At 44.7% G+C, this 18331-nt stretch overlaps 1 protein-coding gene across 4 annotated transcripts in view; it reads left to right on the top strand.

Moving 5' to 3' along the window:
* gria1a (glutamate receptor, ionotropic, AMPA 1a) overlaps nucleotides 1-18331 on the top strand; it is a 262134-nt gene that overhangs the window by 85376 nt on the left and 158427 nt on the right. For all 4 annotated transcript variants that reach the window (XM_034181029.1, XM_034181028.1, XM_034181031.1 and 1 more), the window contains exons 6-7: nucleotides 644-748; nucleotides 884-994. In XM_034181029.1, coding sequence (XP_034036920.1) covers nucleotides 644-748; nucleotides 884-994 — 216 coding nt within the window. The remainder of the gene's footprint in view (nucleotides 1-643; nucleotides 749-883; nucleotides 995-18331) is intronic.

Below are 18331 nucleotides of genomic sequence, written 5' to 3'. Positions count from 1 at the left end.
TGGCGGTGGGGTTATGGTATGGGCAGGTGTCTGTTATGGGTGAAGAAAACAGGTGCATTTTATTGATGGCATTTTGAATGCACAGAGATACCGTGACGAGATCCTGAGACCCATTGTTGTGCCATCCAAGAACATCACCTCATGTTGCAGCAGGATAATGCACGGCCCCATGTTGCAAGGATCTGTACACAATTCTTGGAAGCTGAAAATGTCCCAGTTCTTGCATGGCCGGCATACTCCCGGACATGTCACCCATTGGCCATGTTTGGGATGCTCTGGACTGGCGTATATGACAGCGTGTACCAGTTCCTGCCAATATCCAGCAACTTTGCACAGCCATTGAAGAGGAGTGGACCAACATTCCACAGGCCACAATCGACAACCTGATTAACTCTATGCGAAGGAGATGTGTTGCACTGCATGAGGCGAAGGAGAAGGAGAAGTGCTCATGATCACAGATTTAGACTGGTTTGTGAACAATATTTGAGGGAAATGGTGATATTGTGTATCTGGAAAAAGTTTTAGATCTTTGAGTTCATCTCATACAAAATGGGAGCAAAACCAAAAGTATTGCGTTTATATTTTTGTTGAGTGTATCTATTTGTTGTGGGTCAGCGATTTAACATCTGTGACTCATTTACAGGTTCGTATTGATGGTCTGACTGGTCACATTCAGTTCAATGAGAAAGGCCGTAGAACCAACTACACTGTCAGTGTCATGGAACTGGCCCCATCTGGACCCAAGATGGTAAATGCCTGAGGCTCAAGCATAGTTTTGCTGAGAGAAACCGCTTAAAAACCATATCTACCAAATTATTAATGAAATAACCTGCTGCTCAAATATATTAAGCAACATGTTTTTGACTCACTGTCTACGTTGTAGGTTGGCTATTGGAATGAAGAGGAGAAGTATGTGAACACGGCCACCTTCATGAGAGGCAGCAACGACACTTACGGCCTGCAAAACAGAACATACATCGTCACCACTATCTTGGTGAGTCGGTGTAAAATAAAATAAAAAACGCTAAGGGATAAGAAGGAATGAGATGAGGTGGAAGTGACGATGACAGAAAAAGGCAGGGGAACATTTTTCATTTTCTTTGATGATAGAGTTCCATGAATTTTGGCCTTCAGAAAGAATTGAACAACCATCTGTGATTGCATCAGTCATCTTGCTTCGTTCCATAGCTGTACTCCAACATCTCTGTCTGAGTGTCTGCTACCTGCTCAGAATCGAAGTCAGACTCAGACTTTTTCATTTTTTTCCACAGTACATATGTCCTAGAAGTGCCAGCCATGCCATTTTACTGATGTTATTGAGCAGATTTGATAAAAACACACACTTTAACAGTCTTTGCAAGCTCATTTCATAAACTGTGGATTATGTTTGGATAAGAAAGATGCAAAGAGGCATGATTCAGAATGATTTAAGGCTGCTTCACACATAATGCGAAGTTTGGACGATGGGTGGACAAATACGGTAAAACAGTTAGAATCTGCGCACCACAAAACATCGCGCCAACGGGCAGGTGTGCACAATCCCGGTGCCAGAGCTCGTGCACACGACGGTGTATTTCGAGCAGGAACAGTGTGAGGTGCAGCACATTGCACCGCTTATGTGGAATAAATAAAAAAACACAGCTGGTACCTATGGGACCACATCGCACCACTTATGTGGAATAAATTAAAAAAAAGAAAGAAAAAACATACCACCCACAGGACATGAACCTGCACCTTCCAAATGCTCTGATTACCAGTCAGTAATTTTACCACTGAGCACCCCCTTAAAGCTGCGGGAATCTGCCTCATATCAGGAAGGACATGGAAGTATTAAAAATTAAAATCACACACCATATAAATACACCGTGTTTATCAAGCAAGCAATACAAATATGATCCGCCTGTGTCTCTGTAGATGACCCATCTGCTCCGTGCGCGCCCGCACTTGCTATGCTTGTCGCCACAGCAATATATGTTTTTATTTATGTACACGTTAATTATAGCAATCAGACACATGTGCCTCACAGTGGACAATTGTTAGTTCATGTCTGTCCAAACACAATAGGTGTTGTCCAGCTGGAATGTCCAGAACCACAGATTCTCACAGCTGCTTTTGTCGGGAGCCACACCTCACATGTCAGTGTATGTGTTTGCAAAGTCACACTCGTGGGGCACTTAGACAAATTTCCCAGCAGTACGACAGTGGTCGCCTGCAGTCTGCTGTCGTGTGAAGAGTGCGACTGGCCACACATTTTCTAAGTGCCATGCGAGCGGTGTTAGATGTTTCTGTGTGTCACCTGGAATTTGGCCGACACCTGCCGCGAGAGGGTGCGATGGGTTTGCATAGTGCACACTCTGTCTTTCAGCCACTGGTGTGCGCCAGTAGCTGTAGCAACAGGTGTATGAGGCATTAGAGGCAGGGACAGTTCCACACATTTTGCATAAAATTTCTGCTTTGTGCGCACCTCGACCAAACTTCGCACTATGTGTGAAGGGGCCCTTAAATAATTTGTTAATCAAATTAGCACTTCTAGTCAATACCACAAATCTGAACAGATAATAATAATAGTAATAATAATAATAATAATTATTATTATTATTATTACAAAACTTTATTTTTATTCAAGAAAGCAATTTCAAAAGACAAAAAAAAAAAAAACTCTCCAGATTGTGTACTTTTTCACTTTACAAACATAAAGTAAGACTGCATCTTTCAACTGTGAAACATATAATTGAAAATAAGTATCAGTAAGTTCTGTAAGATTGGGGTCCCTGTCTTCCACAGCGTAGTGTAAGGCTGAATCTCAGTTCTACCCCTTGGCCTTTCCCCTTACCCCTTCCCCTCCATTTTGCACAGGCACGAGAGACAGAGGGGTGTCTCAATTCTCTTTTTGGAGTGAGGCTGAGGGGTAGGTGGAGGGCTACAAACCCCTCCAAATGGAGTGAATCTGGATGCACACTCCGTTTGGAGGGGTAGAAGGAGCTTACCACTGTCTCCAAAGAAACAAACATGGCGCCCAGAGCCGCACAAATGAAAGTGGCTTTCATTACAAATTACGCTGTTTAGAAAGTTATAACTTGCCAAAAAACTTTACAGGCAATTGCCTATGACAGTAACGTGTATGCTGCTGGATGCATGTTGCGTATATTGTTGTTCTGAAGAATATCGTAACTTTGCTCATGCGCTGAAGTGTTATAATGCATACACACATGAACGCTACAATAAGACACTTTTATATCTCACAATGGAGAAATTCATGATAAAGTGTAAGCACGTTAATTTGTATGTTCATAAATCTTTGGATAATAGCGACCCCTGCTGTTGAATTTCAAGGTCTGTAACGCGTGTGTATTTTGTAAACAAACAGGGAGCCCTGAGCACACTCATCTCCTAATAAGCTTTCAGGCAGAAAATGAGAAGTTTCATTAATGGAGCAAGTTGGAAAATATATATAATACACACACGTGTATGTGTAACACATAACCCGATGTCCGATGTCCTAATAGACTGATATTATTTGTCAAGGAAATTTCTAAAGGAAATAGGGCTGGATGCAAAAAATGGGAGAATTTGAAAAAGAAATATAAGGTTAACAGAACTAGATGCAGCCCATAACATACATACAGGTGCTGGTCATATAATTAGAATATCATGAAAAGTTGATTTATTTCAGTAATTCCATTCAAAAAGTGAAACTTGTATAATGTATACATTCATTCCACATTCATTAATTACTAATTAATTCATTCATGAATTAATTACTAACCAATCAATTGATGATTAATCAAGTAACAATATTAATTATTACTATTATTAATGACTAATTATTATCAGTATTATTAACATTAATTAATTATTAATTAATTATTAATACTATTTATTATTTTAAATTCTGAATTAATTAAATTAATAATTAATACCACAAAATTCTCCGACATGATTGCGATGTGTCGAAGAAATCTGCAACTTCTGCAACTTCTATTCCTTTGCATTTACGCAGAAAGGCCAGAAAATAAAAAGAGCAAACAGGCTACTGCAACAAGTTTCGCTTCGGTTGCCATGTTAACAAACAGTGAAGATGGCAGTTTGAGACGGGCAATTTTTTTTCCCCCTAAGGCGGAGGGGTGTCTCAATTCATAGGGCTAGAGGCATACCTCTTCACCTTATCCCATGTTTTAAAGGGGCAGGCATAGGGGTAGGGTTAGGGCCAAGGGGAATGGGAAGGGGTACAAAAGAGAATTGAGATTGGGCCGAAGTGTGCAATCAAGGTAGTAGTCATTTTCATGCCCAGTGACAATGCTATTTAAATAGTATATGTACGTCTGTTCATCTGTGATTGGTCTTTAAATAAAGTGTGATCAGATGCAGTGCTGATACATTGTTATTTGGGACATTTGAATTTACCCATGCGTGGGTGTCCCGTATTGGTAAGTTCAAATGTTGGCAGGTATGCACCAGTCAGGCCTGTATGGTCAAGTGGAGCATGGTGGTGGCAGTATCATGCTGTGGTGATGTTTTTCAGCGACAGGAACTGGGAGACTAGTCAGGATTGAGGGAAAGATGAATGCAGTAATGTACAGAGACATCCTGGATGAAAACCTGCTCCAGAGCGCTCTTGACCTAAAACTGGTGCTACGGTTAATCTTTCAGCAGGACAATAACCCTAACCACACAGCCAAGATATTAAAGGAGTGGCTTCAGGACAACTCTGTGAATGTCCTTTAGTGACCCAGCCAGAGCCCAGACCAGAATCTGATTGAACATCTCTGGAGATCTGAAAATGGCTGTGCACCGATGCTCCCCATCCAACCTGATGGAGCTTGGGAGGTGCTGCAAAGAGGAATGACCAAGACTACCAAAAGATAGGTGCACCAAGCTTGTGGCATCATATTCAAGCAGACTTGAGGATGAAATTGCTGCCAAAGGTGCATCAACAAAATGTTGAGCAAAGAGTGTGAATACTTATGTAGATGTGACTTCTTAGTTTTTTATTTTTCATAAATTTGCAAAAATTTAAATGAAAACATTTTGTGTTGTCATTATGGGGTGTTGTGAGTAGAATTTGGAGTGAAAAAAATCTACTCCATTTTGGAATCAGGCTGTAACACAATAAAATGTGAAAAAAGTGAAGCACTGTGAATACTTTCACGATGCACTGTACGTGATCAGGCCCATAGACTCTAACCACTAACTTAAGGCAATGACTTGATGTCTTAAATGTGCATTATGAGGGAACATCAGCTTCAACTACAGGGCATGCTTGTCTGAGCCTGAGCCAGCTCGCAAGTGCATGAGTGCTGAGGACCTCAGTACCCAGAAAAAGCTAAGTGGACATGTACATATTATCTTGCTGTGGCAGATAAATGGCTATTTTTGGTGGTGGTGGTGTACTGGTGGACTGCGTGATGGCTGTCAGTTAGTAACTGTGGTGTTGTCAGTGCAGTGACATACAGCATCAATGCATGCTCCCAGAACTGACCTTAGCTCTTTTTTTAATTCTTCTGGAGGGACGGAGAATTTCATAAAATCAGAAGGATAGCTTATGTGATCACATTTATGCCCCTGCTATTTTTTTAACAAGCATAATCTCACATTTCATGTTAAGAGAAATGCATTCGCCTTATTGATGTTTCAAATCCCGCAAAACTTCAGAGAGGTCGCCGCTCTGCGAGATCTCAGTAACATTGAGAACTGCATTGAGACGCTCTGATCAGGCTACACTTTAACTGCTGCATGCAGACAACACCATTAACATCGCAACATAAAACTATTTTTATATTGTGCCTAAAACTCTCATGAATATATTCTCTGGGTTTATAGACGTTGCTATTGCGTTTGTTTTATGTAAACATGCGAGAATCACAGTCTGTCTCTCCGTTATTTTTAATGGGAGCTGCTGTGAGCTACAATCACTTCCTGATTATGTCGTTCTGGGGGAAAGCGAAGTTTGCTCTTTAACGTCTTGATTATTGTTCTTTACAACACTGTTTGTCCTCTTTGTTCCAGACTGATATATATAATATGTCTGAAATTCGGTTTGCATTAATTAAATTACACGCAGATTAAACGTAGCAGACACGGATTATCCGTTATAATTGTTTTAGCAAGTTTTCAGGGTATCATGCAGCAGTCTCTTATTAACATGACGAAAAACATAAAAAAATTACATTTTTGTTGTATAATATTCGTTTACAATTGTCATCATGTGGATTCTCTGTGTTGTTTGACTGCAGCGACTCTCTGGCACGCAAGGGATTATGGGATACCGCAATAGTTTGAATTGTAACTGTAGAGTTCTAAATAACATTAGAGTCTTGAAAGACATTATCACTTATAAATGGGAATTTTTGTGTCATGTAATGTCACTGTGACCTTCATTTCTTTCATCTTCCATAGTTCTTATTTTCCATATTTGTTCTCATGCTGCTCTGCAGAACTTTTTCGGGTAGTATAAAGTGTGTTAGTCCCTGTAACTGGTGTTACCGCTCAGGCTTGTATTTGATGGTGGGAAGTTGGGCAGTAAAGAGTCATTCTGACTTTGATGATCATGACATTTTACTGAAAGGTAGAAGAGATGACAGTAACACCTTCATAATGTACTATTACTACGGGAGAATGAATGTGCCACTGTATCATTACTGATACAGGTCTCTCTGTGTGTCATGTTGATGCTGGGCTGAAATATAATCAGCGATATCCATTTGACCAGTTGCAACAACGTGTGCCTTCGATATACATATTTATGTATAGAACTGCCTTTAGCTGTGCAGTGGTTAATTATAGACAATAGCCTTAGTTACTTCCCAGAGTCACAAATATTTATATGAACATCTATCACCGAAAACACGTCACATTGACGTTTCGCATTGACGTGTCACGTCCGATGAGTTGGACTTGCACGTCACCAAAGTGTGTGTGCATGTACAATGAGTGCACTGTGTTTTCCATCTGTCTGGGGACACAGCGTGGAGTCACTGCAGGTGCTGCACTCTGTAATGAAACAGAAAACCATCTGTTTTTGGACTGTATGCAACAGACCACAGAACAGGAAGCACGGAAGGTAAAATATTTCTGTGCACCTCATTGCGATGCACGGGCAAGGATGTGCCCCCTCCCCCACAACACCCCTAGATTAAAGGTGCAATTTTGAAGCCGTTTTTTACTACAATTAATATTGCTTAAAATAATAATAATTTCGACAAGTAATATGTTTAGAGAGAATTGAAATGTTAGAAAAATGTTAGAATTTAATAGTTACCTTTATAAACAATGTAGGCTCGAAATTGCAAGTTTTACTGTTACAGTGCTGTCAACAGTTAAATATGAGGTCAAGAAAGACGTCTTTATTTTACTTTTTATAAAACAAGTATTTATTTTCATTGAAGTCAAGAAAGGGTGACTATAAAGTGAGTTTTGGCAAAACAGGTATCACTGTCATGTTGAGGTGGCAGAGGGTTGTTGTCGGCAGCTGGGAAAAGTAACTAAAAAAGTAACTAGTAATCTAACTTAGTTACTTTTACAATTGAGTAATCAGTAAAGTAACTAAGTTACTTTTACAATTGAGTAATCAGTAAAGTAACTAAGTTACTTTTTCAAAGTAACTGTGGCAACACTGCCTGCTGGTTATACTACAGCACTCAATTTGTAAAAATGTATTTTTGCATAATTATGTCAAATTTTTCTTTGTCAAAATATTCAGCATATTAATTATAAAACTACATACCACATAGAAATACTAAGGTGCCAGAAAAAGGATCCTGTTCGTGGGCTTCAGCTCAACGTTCAACATCATCATCCCCGACACCCTCCACAAAAAAAACTCTCCAAGCTCTCTGTGCCAGCTCCCACCTGTCAGTGGATCTCCAACTACCTGACGGACAGGACACAGCAGGTGAGGATGGGGAGCATCACATGCAGCACATGGACAATCAGCACATCAGGGGTGTGTGCACTCCCCACTGCTCTGCTCCCTCTATACAAATGGCTGCATCTCAGGGAACGCCTCTGTTAAACTGCTGAAGTTTGCGGACAACACCACCATCATTGGTCTCATCCAGGATGGTGATGAGGCTGCTGAACCCCTCAAGACTGTGGAGAGGATAGTGGACTTTAGGAGAAAGGCCCCCCCAGCACTGTGTCTACTGTGGACACCTCCATCTTTGTTTGATTTCCCTCTGCCTCCAAACATGACAGGCACAGACTTCAACGAACTGTCAGGTCTGCAAAAAACAATCATTGGAGACAGCCTGCCCTTCATCCAGGACCTATACCGGTCCAGGACCAGGAAGGGAGCTGGTAACATCTTTGCAGACCCCTCACACCCTGGACACACACTGTTTAAACTCCTTTACTCTGGTCAACCTTACAGAGCTCTGTACATCAAAACAACCAGACACAGGAGCAGTTTCTTTCCACAGGTTCTTTCCACTGATGAACAATTTAACCTGCCAAAAAACTCACAAATTCATATACCTCTTGTACAACTTAACTTCAACCTGTATGTCTGTTTCCTCTTTGCACACATTTTATTGCACATTTTATTTTATTTGCACATTTTATTTGCACATTTTTACTGTGAATTGTTCAGTGTTTCATGTATGTTTATACTTGTCATACAGAGAGAGTGCAGCTCAAACCGGAGTCATATTCCTTGTATTCTTGTAGATACTTGGTGAACACCGACTATTCTGATTCTGCTTCTGAAAATCGTAACAATAAATAAAAAGCTTCATCGGGGCATGACTGAAAGCTTGGCTATAAAAAGACAGATTAAAGATTTTCTTGGAGTTAGGTTTGCAGAACATTCTTATTATTTAAATTGTTCAACAACCAGCAGGAGATGTTGTGAAAGTGTAGTGACACGGACCCACAACAGGGGGCGTAAATGAACGGACAATGAAAGAGTTAAATATGAACACTTTACTGTTGTGAAAAGCACAACCAAACACAGCAGATTACAGAATGTGTACAATAGTCAATTAACAAAGGTGACGTGTGGGCAGGCTCGAGGATAGAGGACGTCTGTCCTGAGAAGAACCGGAACCACACGATTTCCTCCGCCACCGAACCTGGAGAATACTGCAGCCGCCAAGTCCCGAAAACCCCAGGTGGCCCGTGTCGGATCTGGTACTGCTGGCGATGAGCAGAGACAATCAGATGTGGGTGTGTGAACACCCAGTAACAACAATGGTGGAACTCCACCTCCACCTCTCATTCAGAAAGCTGGCACGTGCAGTAGTATGTGTACTTATCAAAGGTTTGGAGTGAAGACGTCAGTCCAAACCCAGCCTCCAGATGCAAGCACTCACAAAACCTACTGCAAAAATAGCACAAGCAAACACTGTCTGTGGTAGACAAAACAATGGCTGAGAACAAATTACCTCCTAAGGTAGACGATATCTCGGCAGCGAGGTGGAGATGAAGTCCGGTCTGTATGGAGTGGCAAGATGAAGTGCAGATGAGTGACAGCTGTTGTGAGATAATGAGTGACAGCTGTCACTCCCGGCTGTGTCCATGGTGACTGCGCCCTCTCGTGCCTGAAGCCCGCACTCCAGGCAGGGCGCCATCTGGTGGTGGTGGGCCAGCAGTACCTCCTCTTCTGGCGGCCCACACAACAGGACCCCCCCTCAACGGGCACCTCCTGGCGCCCGACCAGGCTTGTCCGGGTGGCGGCGGTAGAAATCGGCCAGGAGGGCCGGGTCCAGGATGAAGCTCCTCTTCACCCAGGAGCATTCCTCGGGTCCATACCCATCCCAGTCCACCAAATACTGGAACCCCCGGCCCATTCGACGGATGTCCAGGATCCGGCGCACTGTTCAAGCCAGCTCTCCGTCGATGATCCGGGCAGGAGACGGCGCCAGTACGGGAGCACAGAGGGGTGAGGTGTGGTGTGGTTTGATTCTAGACACATGAAACACGGATGGATCCACAGTGAAGCTGGGAGTTGGAGCTTCACTGCGGCAGGACTGAGGATCTTGAGGATCTTGTAGGGCCCTATGTATCTGTCCTTGAGCTTTGGTGAGTCCACCTGGAGGGGGATGTCCTTCGTGGATAACCACACCTCCTGCCCGGGCTGATAAGCAGGGGCCGGGGATCGCCGGCGGTCTGCATGGGTCTTCGCCCTCGTCCGGGCCTTCAACAAGGCAGAACGGGCGGTGCGCCACACCCGACGGCACCTCCGCAGGTGGGCCTGGACCGAGGGCACACCGACCTCTCCCTCCACCACAGGAAACAATGGGGGCTGATACCCCAGACACACCTCAAACGGGGAGAGGCCGGTGGCAGAGGACACCTGGCTGTTATGAGCATACTTGATCCAGGCCAGATGTTCACTCCAGGCTGTCGGGTGTGCGGATGTCACACAGTGCAGGGCTTGCTCCAGTTCTTGGTTGGCCCGTTCTGCCTGTCCGTTGGTCTGCAGGTGATACCCGGACGAGAGGCTCACAGTGGCCCCCAGTTCCCGGCAGAAGCTCCTCCAGATGTGTGAGGAGAACTGGGGACCACGATCCGAGATGACATCAGTTGGTATCCCATGCAGACGGACAACGTGGTGGACCAGGAGGTCAGCAGTCTCCTGGGCCGTAGGGAGCTTCGGGAGGGCCACGAAGTGGGCCGCCTTGGAGAATCGGTCCACTATCGTGAAGATGGTCGTCATACCCTGGGACGGCGGGAGGCCCGTGACAAAATCCAGGCCGATGTGGGACAAGGGCCGATGAGGCACAGGAAGCGGCTGGAGAAGTCCTTGTGCCTTTTGATGGTCTGCCTTGCCCCTGGCACAGATGGTGCAGGCCTGGATGTATTCCCGGACGTCGTCCTCCAGGGACGCCCACCAGAAGTGCTGCCGGACCACTGCCATGGTCCTTCGCACCCCCGGATGACAGGAGAGCTTGGAACCGTGACAGAAATCCAAGACTGCAGCTCTTGCCTCTGGTGGGACGTAGAGGCTGTTCTTCGGCCCTGTTCCAGGGTCCGGGCTCCGTGCCAGGGCCTCCCGGACGGTCTTCTCCATGTCCCAGGTGAGGGTGGCCATGATAGTGGACTCCGGAAGAATGGGCTCCGGTGGATCCAACAGCTCAGTCTTGACTTCATCTTCGTGCACCCAGGACAAGGCATCCGATCTCTGGTTCTTGGTCCCGGGGCGGTAGGTGATCCGGAAGTCAAAACGCCCGTAGAACAGTGACCAGCGGGCTTGCCTGAGGTTCAGCCGCTTGGCGGTCCTGATATACTCCAGGTTCCGATGGTCAGTGAAAACCGTGAATGGCACAGACGCTCCCTCCAACAGGTGTCTCCACTCCTCAAGCGCCTCTTTCACCGCAAGGAGTTCTCGACTGCTGATGTCATAGTTCCGTTCAGCTGGGGTCAACCTGCGGGAAAAATAGGCACACGGGTGAAGGACCTTATCGGTCTCTCCGCTCTGGGATAGCACGGCTCCTATCCCTGAGTCAGAGGCGTCCACTTCAACCACAAACTGGCGGCTAAGGTCGGGCTGCACCAGCACTGGTGCAGTCGAGTACCGTCGTTTCAACTCCTTGAACGCGGCTTCGCACCGATCCGACCAGGTGAAGGGGACTTTAGGAGAGGTCAGGGCTGTCAGGGGGCTAACTACCTGGCTATAGCCCTTTATGAACCTCCTGTAGAAATTTGCAAAGCCGAGGAACTGTTGCAGCTTCCTACGGCTTGTAGGTTGGGGCCAATTTCTCACCGCCGCAACCTTGGCCGGATCAGGGGCGACGGAGTTAGAGGAGATGATAAACCCCAGGAAGGACAAAAAAGTGCAGTGAAACTCACACTTCTCGCCCTTCACAAACAGCCGGTTCTCCAACAACCGCTGCAGGACCTGACGTACATGCTGGACATGAGTCTCAGGGTCCGGAGAAAAGATGAGAATATCGTCCAGATAGACGAAGACGAATCGGTGCAGGAAGTCCCGCAAGACATCATTTACCAAAGCTTGGAACGTTGCGGGGGCGTTAGTGAGGCCGAACGGCATGACCAGGTACTCAAAGTGACCTAACGGGGTGTTAAATGCCGTCTTCCATTCGTCTCCCTTCCGGACCCGAACCAGGTGATACGCATTCCGAAGATCCAATTTTGTAAAGATTTTGGCTCCATGCAGGGGGGTGAACATGGAATCCAACAAGGGCAACGGGTATCGATTGCGAACCGTAATCTCATTCAGCCCCCTGTAATCAATGCATGGACGGAGTCCGCCATCTTTCTTGCCCACAAAAAAGAAACCTGCACCCATCGGGGAGGTGGAATTTCAGATCAACCCGGCAGCTAATGAGTCCCGGATGTAGGTCTCCATTGATTCGCGCTCAGGTCGTGAGAGGTTGTACAGCCTGCTGGACGGGAACTCCAAGCCTGGTATCAAATCAATGGCACAATCGTACGGACGGTGCAGAGGAAGGGTGAGTGCTAGATCCTTGCTGGTACTCAACCGGCACCGCTGTCAGATTGGGAGGGACTTTGACCTCCTCCTTAGCCTGTAAACCGGGAGGAACCGAGGATCCTAAACACACCCGATGGCAGGTTTCGCTCCACTGAACCACCACTCCAGACGGCCAATCAATCCGGGGATTGTGTTTCAACATCCACGGGAAGCCCAAAATCACACGGGAGGTAGAAGGAGTCACAAAAAACTCGATCTCCTCCCAATGATTTCCAGACACCACCAGAGTTACTGGATGTGTCTTGTGCGTAATTAAAGGGAGAAGGGAGCCATCTAGTGCCTGCACCTGCAATGGCGAAGGGAGCGCCACCAGAGGGAGCCCTGCTTCCCTAGCCCATCTGCTATCCAGCAGATTCCCTTCTGACCCCGTGTCCACCAGTGCTGTGGCTTGAAGGGTTAAATCCCCACTCAGGATTGTAACTGGGAGTCGTGTGGCAATACGTGTGTGTCCCACGTGCATGTTATGACCCCCCTTTAGCCCAGTCTCTAAAGGCGAGTGTTGTCGTTTTGGCCGTTTGGGGCAATTTTTCTGTATATGCTCCTTTGAGCTGCAGAAAAAACACTCCCCGTGGACCAGCCTCCTCATTCTGTCATCTAATCTTATCTTGGCCCTGCGCGTCTCCCTAGCAACGTCAGCAGGGGGTGCTGTTGCCCCATGGAGCGCTGCGGCTGTGGAGCGTGGGGAGGGCGGAACCTTTTCAGACCCGGAAGGGAGAGGGACGGCGCGTGCCCGGCCACGTCCTTCGTCTCGCTCCCGACGGCGTTTGTCTAACCGATTGTCTAACCGTATAACGAGATCAATAAGTCCATCCAAATCCCGCGGTTCATCCTTAGCTACCAGGTGCTCCTTCAGGACCGACGACAGTCCGTTTATGAAGGCGGCACGGAGCGCAGCGTTATTCCAGCCGGATCTCGCAGCTGCGATGCGGAAGTCGACTGCATAAGCGGCTGCACTCCGGCGCCCCTGTCTCATTGACAGCAGCACTGTTGAAGCGGTCTCTCCTCTATTAGGGAGATCAAAAACCATTCTGAATTCCCTCACAAACCCAGCATACGTGAAAAGGAGCCGTGAACTTTGCTCCCAAAGTGCCGTAGCCCAAGCGCGTGCCTCACCACGAAGCAAGTTAATGACATAAGCCACCTTACTGGCATCAGACGCGTACATTATGGGACGTTGTGCAAAGACGAGCGAACACTGCATAAGAAAGTCCGCGCACGTCTCCACACAACCCTCTGGGGGACTTATGTATGCTTCAGGGGAAGGGGGGGGGTTGATATTCTGCACTGGGTCGGCAGAAGGAGGAGCTGCAGCAGTGCCCTGAGCGCACGCTTCCAGCTGTGCGGTGAGAGCCTCCATCCTGCGATTAAGGATGATGTTTTGCTCGGTCATCAGATCCAACCGAGCAGTAAAGGCGGTGAGGATTTGCTGCAACTCACCAATCACGCCTGCTGCAGACGCCAGTGCATCCTCTCCCATTGGCTGTCCAACAGATGGTTGACGCCCCTCGGGATCCATGACGCTGGCCGAGATATCCTGTTGTGAAAGTGTAGTGACACGGACCCACAACAGGGGGTGTAAATGAACGGACAATGAAAGAGTCAAATATGAACACTTTACTGTTGTGAAAAGCACAACCAAACACAGCAGATTACAGAATGTGTACAATAGTCAATTAACAAAGGTGACGTGTGGGCAGGCTCGAGGATAGAGGACGTCTGTCCTGAGAAGAACCGGAACCACACGATTTCCTCCGCCATCGAACCTGGAGAATACTGGAGCCGCCAAGTCCCGAAAACCCCAGGTGGCCACCGTCTCCGCGTGTTGGATCTGGTACTGCTGGCGAGGAGCAGAGACAATCAGATGTGGGTGTGTGAACACCCAGTAACAACAATGGTGGAACTCCACCTCCACCTCTCATTCAGAAAGCTGGCACGTGCAGTAGTATGTGTACTTATCCAAACATCAGTCCAAACCCAGCCTCCAGCTGCAAGCACTCACAAAACCTACTGCAAAAATAGCACAAGCAAACACTGTCTGTGGTAGACAAAACAATGGCTGAGAACAAATTACCTCCTAAGGTAGACGATATCTCGGCAGCGAGGTGGAGATGAAGTCCGGTCTTTATGGAGTGGCAAGATGAAGTGCAGATGAGTGACAGCTGTTGTGAGATAATGAGTGACAGCTGTCATTATCTATCTCAGTGACAGATATCTTAAGCTTTTGTACAACAATCATTTCCATATAAATTCAGCATTATTTCATCATAAAAGGCGGCGGAAGCAGTCAGAGCACTGCAGCTAAATGAGCTGCTAGCTGATACGTTCACTGCGCGTTGGACATTTCAATGTGTCATGGAATTTCACCTTGTTCTGCTTAAAACAGTCTTGTTTCTGCTTAAAAATGACTTTAGAATGATTGAAGAGGTTTTACCTTTATCATCTGATGGTTAATAATCCCATTAATCCATTGTCCATGTTTGACCAAAGCAGTGAGTCTTTGTCCTCGGGTTGCTGGTGTACAACAGTCTTTGTCCCACTAATGCATCTATTTGGCTTTGACATTGATTTTGTGGTCTGAGACACTTACACTCCTATTTCAGCTTTTTAAAATCTCTTTCCACGCTGTTTCTTCCATGAAGAAGAAACCCAACTCTCCCTGCTATTGCCTCCTTTTTAAAATGGCCATTATTGCTTGTTGTTGTCATCTCCTATGAGAGTTTGATGAATCAGTGTCGAACTCCACCCAGTGATTTTCCAGGGCCACTTAGAAGTGTGTACCCCCAATAATGGGCTCAAAAATTACCTTTCAGGGCATGTTCAAAACCTATGCGATGTGGCGTGTGCAGCATTTTCCATATTACATGCAAAATAAATACACAAACCGAAGCAGTTTTGAAGAGATCAGCGACTGACATCACGTCACAACTCAACTCTGATTGGCTGCCACCTGCATCACTCAAAAAAATAAATGGCTCAGATTGAAAAAGAATGTGACTTTTTAACCTCTTAAAATACATCAAGGTTAGCCATCTCTGAACTTGTCCAAGGTCTAGAATGTTCCCTGTGAATTTGAAGACCCTGGCAGTAATAGGACTGGACTTATGCTGAGCATAGACAAATAGACGGAGGGATGGATGGAAGTAGTACCCATATTTTGGGCATATGTCTTGGATGCCATTTACAACAATTATTAAGAAATGCAAACACTATGTTAGTGTATGAGAAATCTGACTGGGGGAGGCATTTCTCAAAAACCTGAGTGAAAATGCAAAAAGGATACTACTGAGGAAAGCCACCAACACACCCAGGCAACCCCGAAGAAGTTCGAGGCTTCTGTGACTTCAACTGAAGAATTGTACAGAGTAGAAGTTTTGCATTTTGCGTCACTACTCACAGCTTCATTGCTGAATGAAGCAAACTGTAAAGACTTCAAAATTTTTTAAATAATTTTCTTTGGCACCATTATCATTTTATTTATTAGCCTTTTAATAGGGGATTCATAATATGACATTTCCAATATTATCAAAATTTGCATTGTCTAGAAAAAATTAATAAATAGTTCCCCTGAAGGGGAAAATTTCAAAAGAACACAGCCTTGAACTAGTTACACTCATGACTCTATTATAGCGACTTCATAGATCACATGGGGGCTTCTCCCGACTTTCAAAAAGGATACTGGGAAGCACACAGTGACAGCCAGAACAGAGATGTACGGTCATGTCAGTTGGCTGTTCTCTCGAATAAAATAATCCAACATCGTGGAAAATGTTCCAAAACGGTATTTCTGTATAAATCCAATATGTTTCTCACATATTGTGTAAATGTTAGTGAGGAATAAACACTTCCAGATCTAAAAACATGGTTTCTATTACCAGATAACACTCAAGGTGGGCGGATCGATCCTAATATTGATAATATTGATACCAACGCTGGTATTGATATTGAACGATCGTTGTGTAAAAAGATCGATAAAGCTTTTTTTCTCTCCCGCACGCACTGACTGCTGCGCATGCAGATTCATCAAAGTCTACTCTCTGTCTGTCAATGCAGCACTGTGCTGTGTCACACAACACGGAGCAATGCACTCTGCCCCCTTTGGCCTTTTGTTGTTGCGCCATCACTTGGCTCAGCGGTGCCAGCCAATTCTGTTGTGGTGTGTTCATTTTGTTGTATTGTGGTTTGTCAGCCCTCTACCTCAGGAGATTTTGTTTTAAGTTGTGTTGAGTGATTTTTTTTTTTTTTTTTTTAACAAAAATGTTGATTGTGATAAAGTATTTTGTTATCACATACAATATTTGGTGAAATTCTATCCTAGGTCTTTTGGATCCTTTGGATGTATGAAGCTTAAATATGAAAAAGTATCTGGATCGGTATAGATATTGGCGATACTGGGCCTGTATTTACTTGGTATCGGATCAATACCAAAATTCCCGGTATCGCCCACCTCTAGATAACACCTCTGAAGTGATTTGCAAGACATCTTATGGATGTTGGTGTGCCCGCCCCGTTTCATGGGGTCATCACAGCAGATCTAGTACAGATCTGTATTGTGAATTTGGTACAAGTTTTACATCAGATAACCTACCTGATGCAGCTCCAGTCGTACTTGGAGGAACAGCCCCTGGTCTTCCTAATGCAGTCACCCATCCAAGTAGTAATCAGGACCTCCTCTGCTTTGCTTCTCAGATCTGATGTGATCAGGTGTAGGCAGAGCATTACGGCTGCTTGAGGGTTAATGAGGCATAGTATTTAAAATCTTCCTTTCAGAGAAACTCACTGTCAAAGGCTTGGTGGAGTTGATGAAAAATGAGTAGAAAAAAAGAGAGAATGGAATTGAAGCATCAACAAGATAGAAATAATGAGGCAATGCATTCAGGTGGGAATGCTGCATTCACATTGTTAGCTACCAACAGAAAATAGAAACATCCAAGTGTTTAAAAAAAATGTAAGCCTAATGGTTTTAATTATGTGTGAGATGTGAGGGATTTCCCAAAAAATTGCAGAACTGCCAACAAACCGGTGCCAAGACGACTCTTAAGCCACCATAGTGTGCAATTGACTGTGAGTAAAATCTATAATTAGCATTAATAGAACTGATTTACAGAGCCCTGCATATAATGCCAGAAGGAAAACATTGACATTGTCACTTTTATATTTGTGTGCGCATTTTTTTATCATGTTTCCCTGTGTTACATTGTTTCAGTTAAATGAAATATATTTATAGGGTTAGTGTAACATGATTAACAAGCACAGTAACTGCAAATGGTTCGCTGCTTCACCGCTGCACAAGGGGACAAAAAATATGAATTGGCCTTGTTTCAATACTTTTAGAAGGAACTATATGTATATAGAACCTTTTTTACATGTAGCATTACCAAAGTGTTTTTTAGTTTTGTTTGGAATACTGACAGTGGTGTCCTTGCAGTCATTTTATGATCTGTTTTTTTTTTTTTTTTTTTCTGCAAATGATAGCAGCAGTACTTATGAGCAATTCTCAGTATATTTTATGCTTTGTGACAATGACTATGCAGTAGAATGATTTTTTTTTTTTTCTTTTTTGCTCAGCTGGAGCTGGATAGGATACTGATTATGTTTAAGTCCTGATGGAAAATACAGCACCTGTGCCACTCAAACATATCTTCTTTTGGGAACTCGATACTAAAACTTATGTGCTGCCAAAGGCAATACATAGATAAATATCTGCCCATTTTAAGTGAATTTCAGTGTCAGTGTATTTATATATGCTATACACAAGTAGGTTCTTTACATTTCCTACCTCATACTCAAGCAGCACATTGAAAGGAGAATTAAACATGCACACTTACACTTCAGAACTGAGCATAATATGTAAAACTTAACATAATCAAATGGAATCTCATA

Source organism: Thalassophryne amazonica, chromosome 11, assembly GCF_902500255.1.
Source record: "Thalassophryne amazonica chromosome 11, fThaAma1.1, whole genome shotgun sequence".
Lineage (NCBI taxonomy): Eukaryota > Metazoa > Chordata > Actinopteri > Batrachoidiformes > Batrachoididae > Thalassophryne > Thalassophryne amazonica.
Note: the sequence above shows the minus strand (reverse complement) of the source record. Positions and strands in the feature narration are given on the sequence as shown.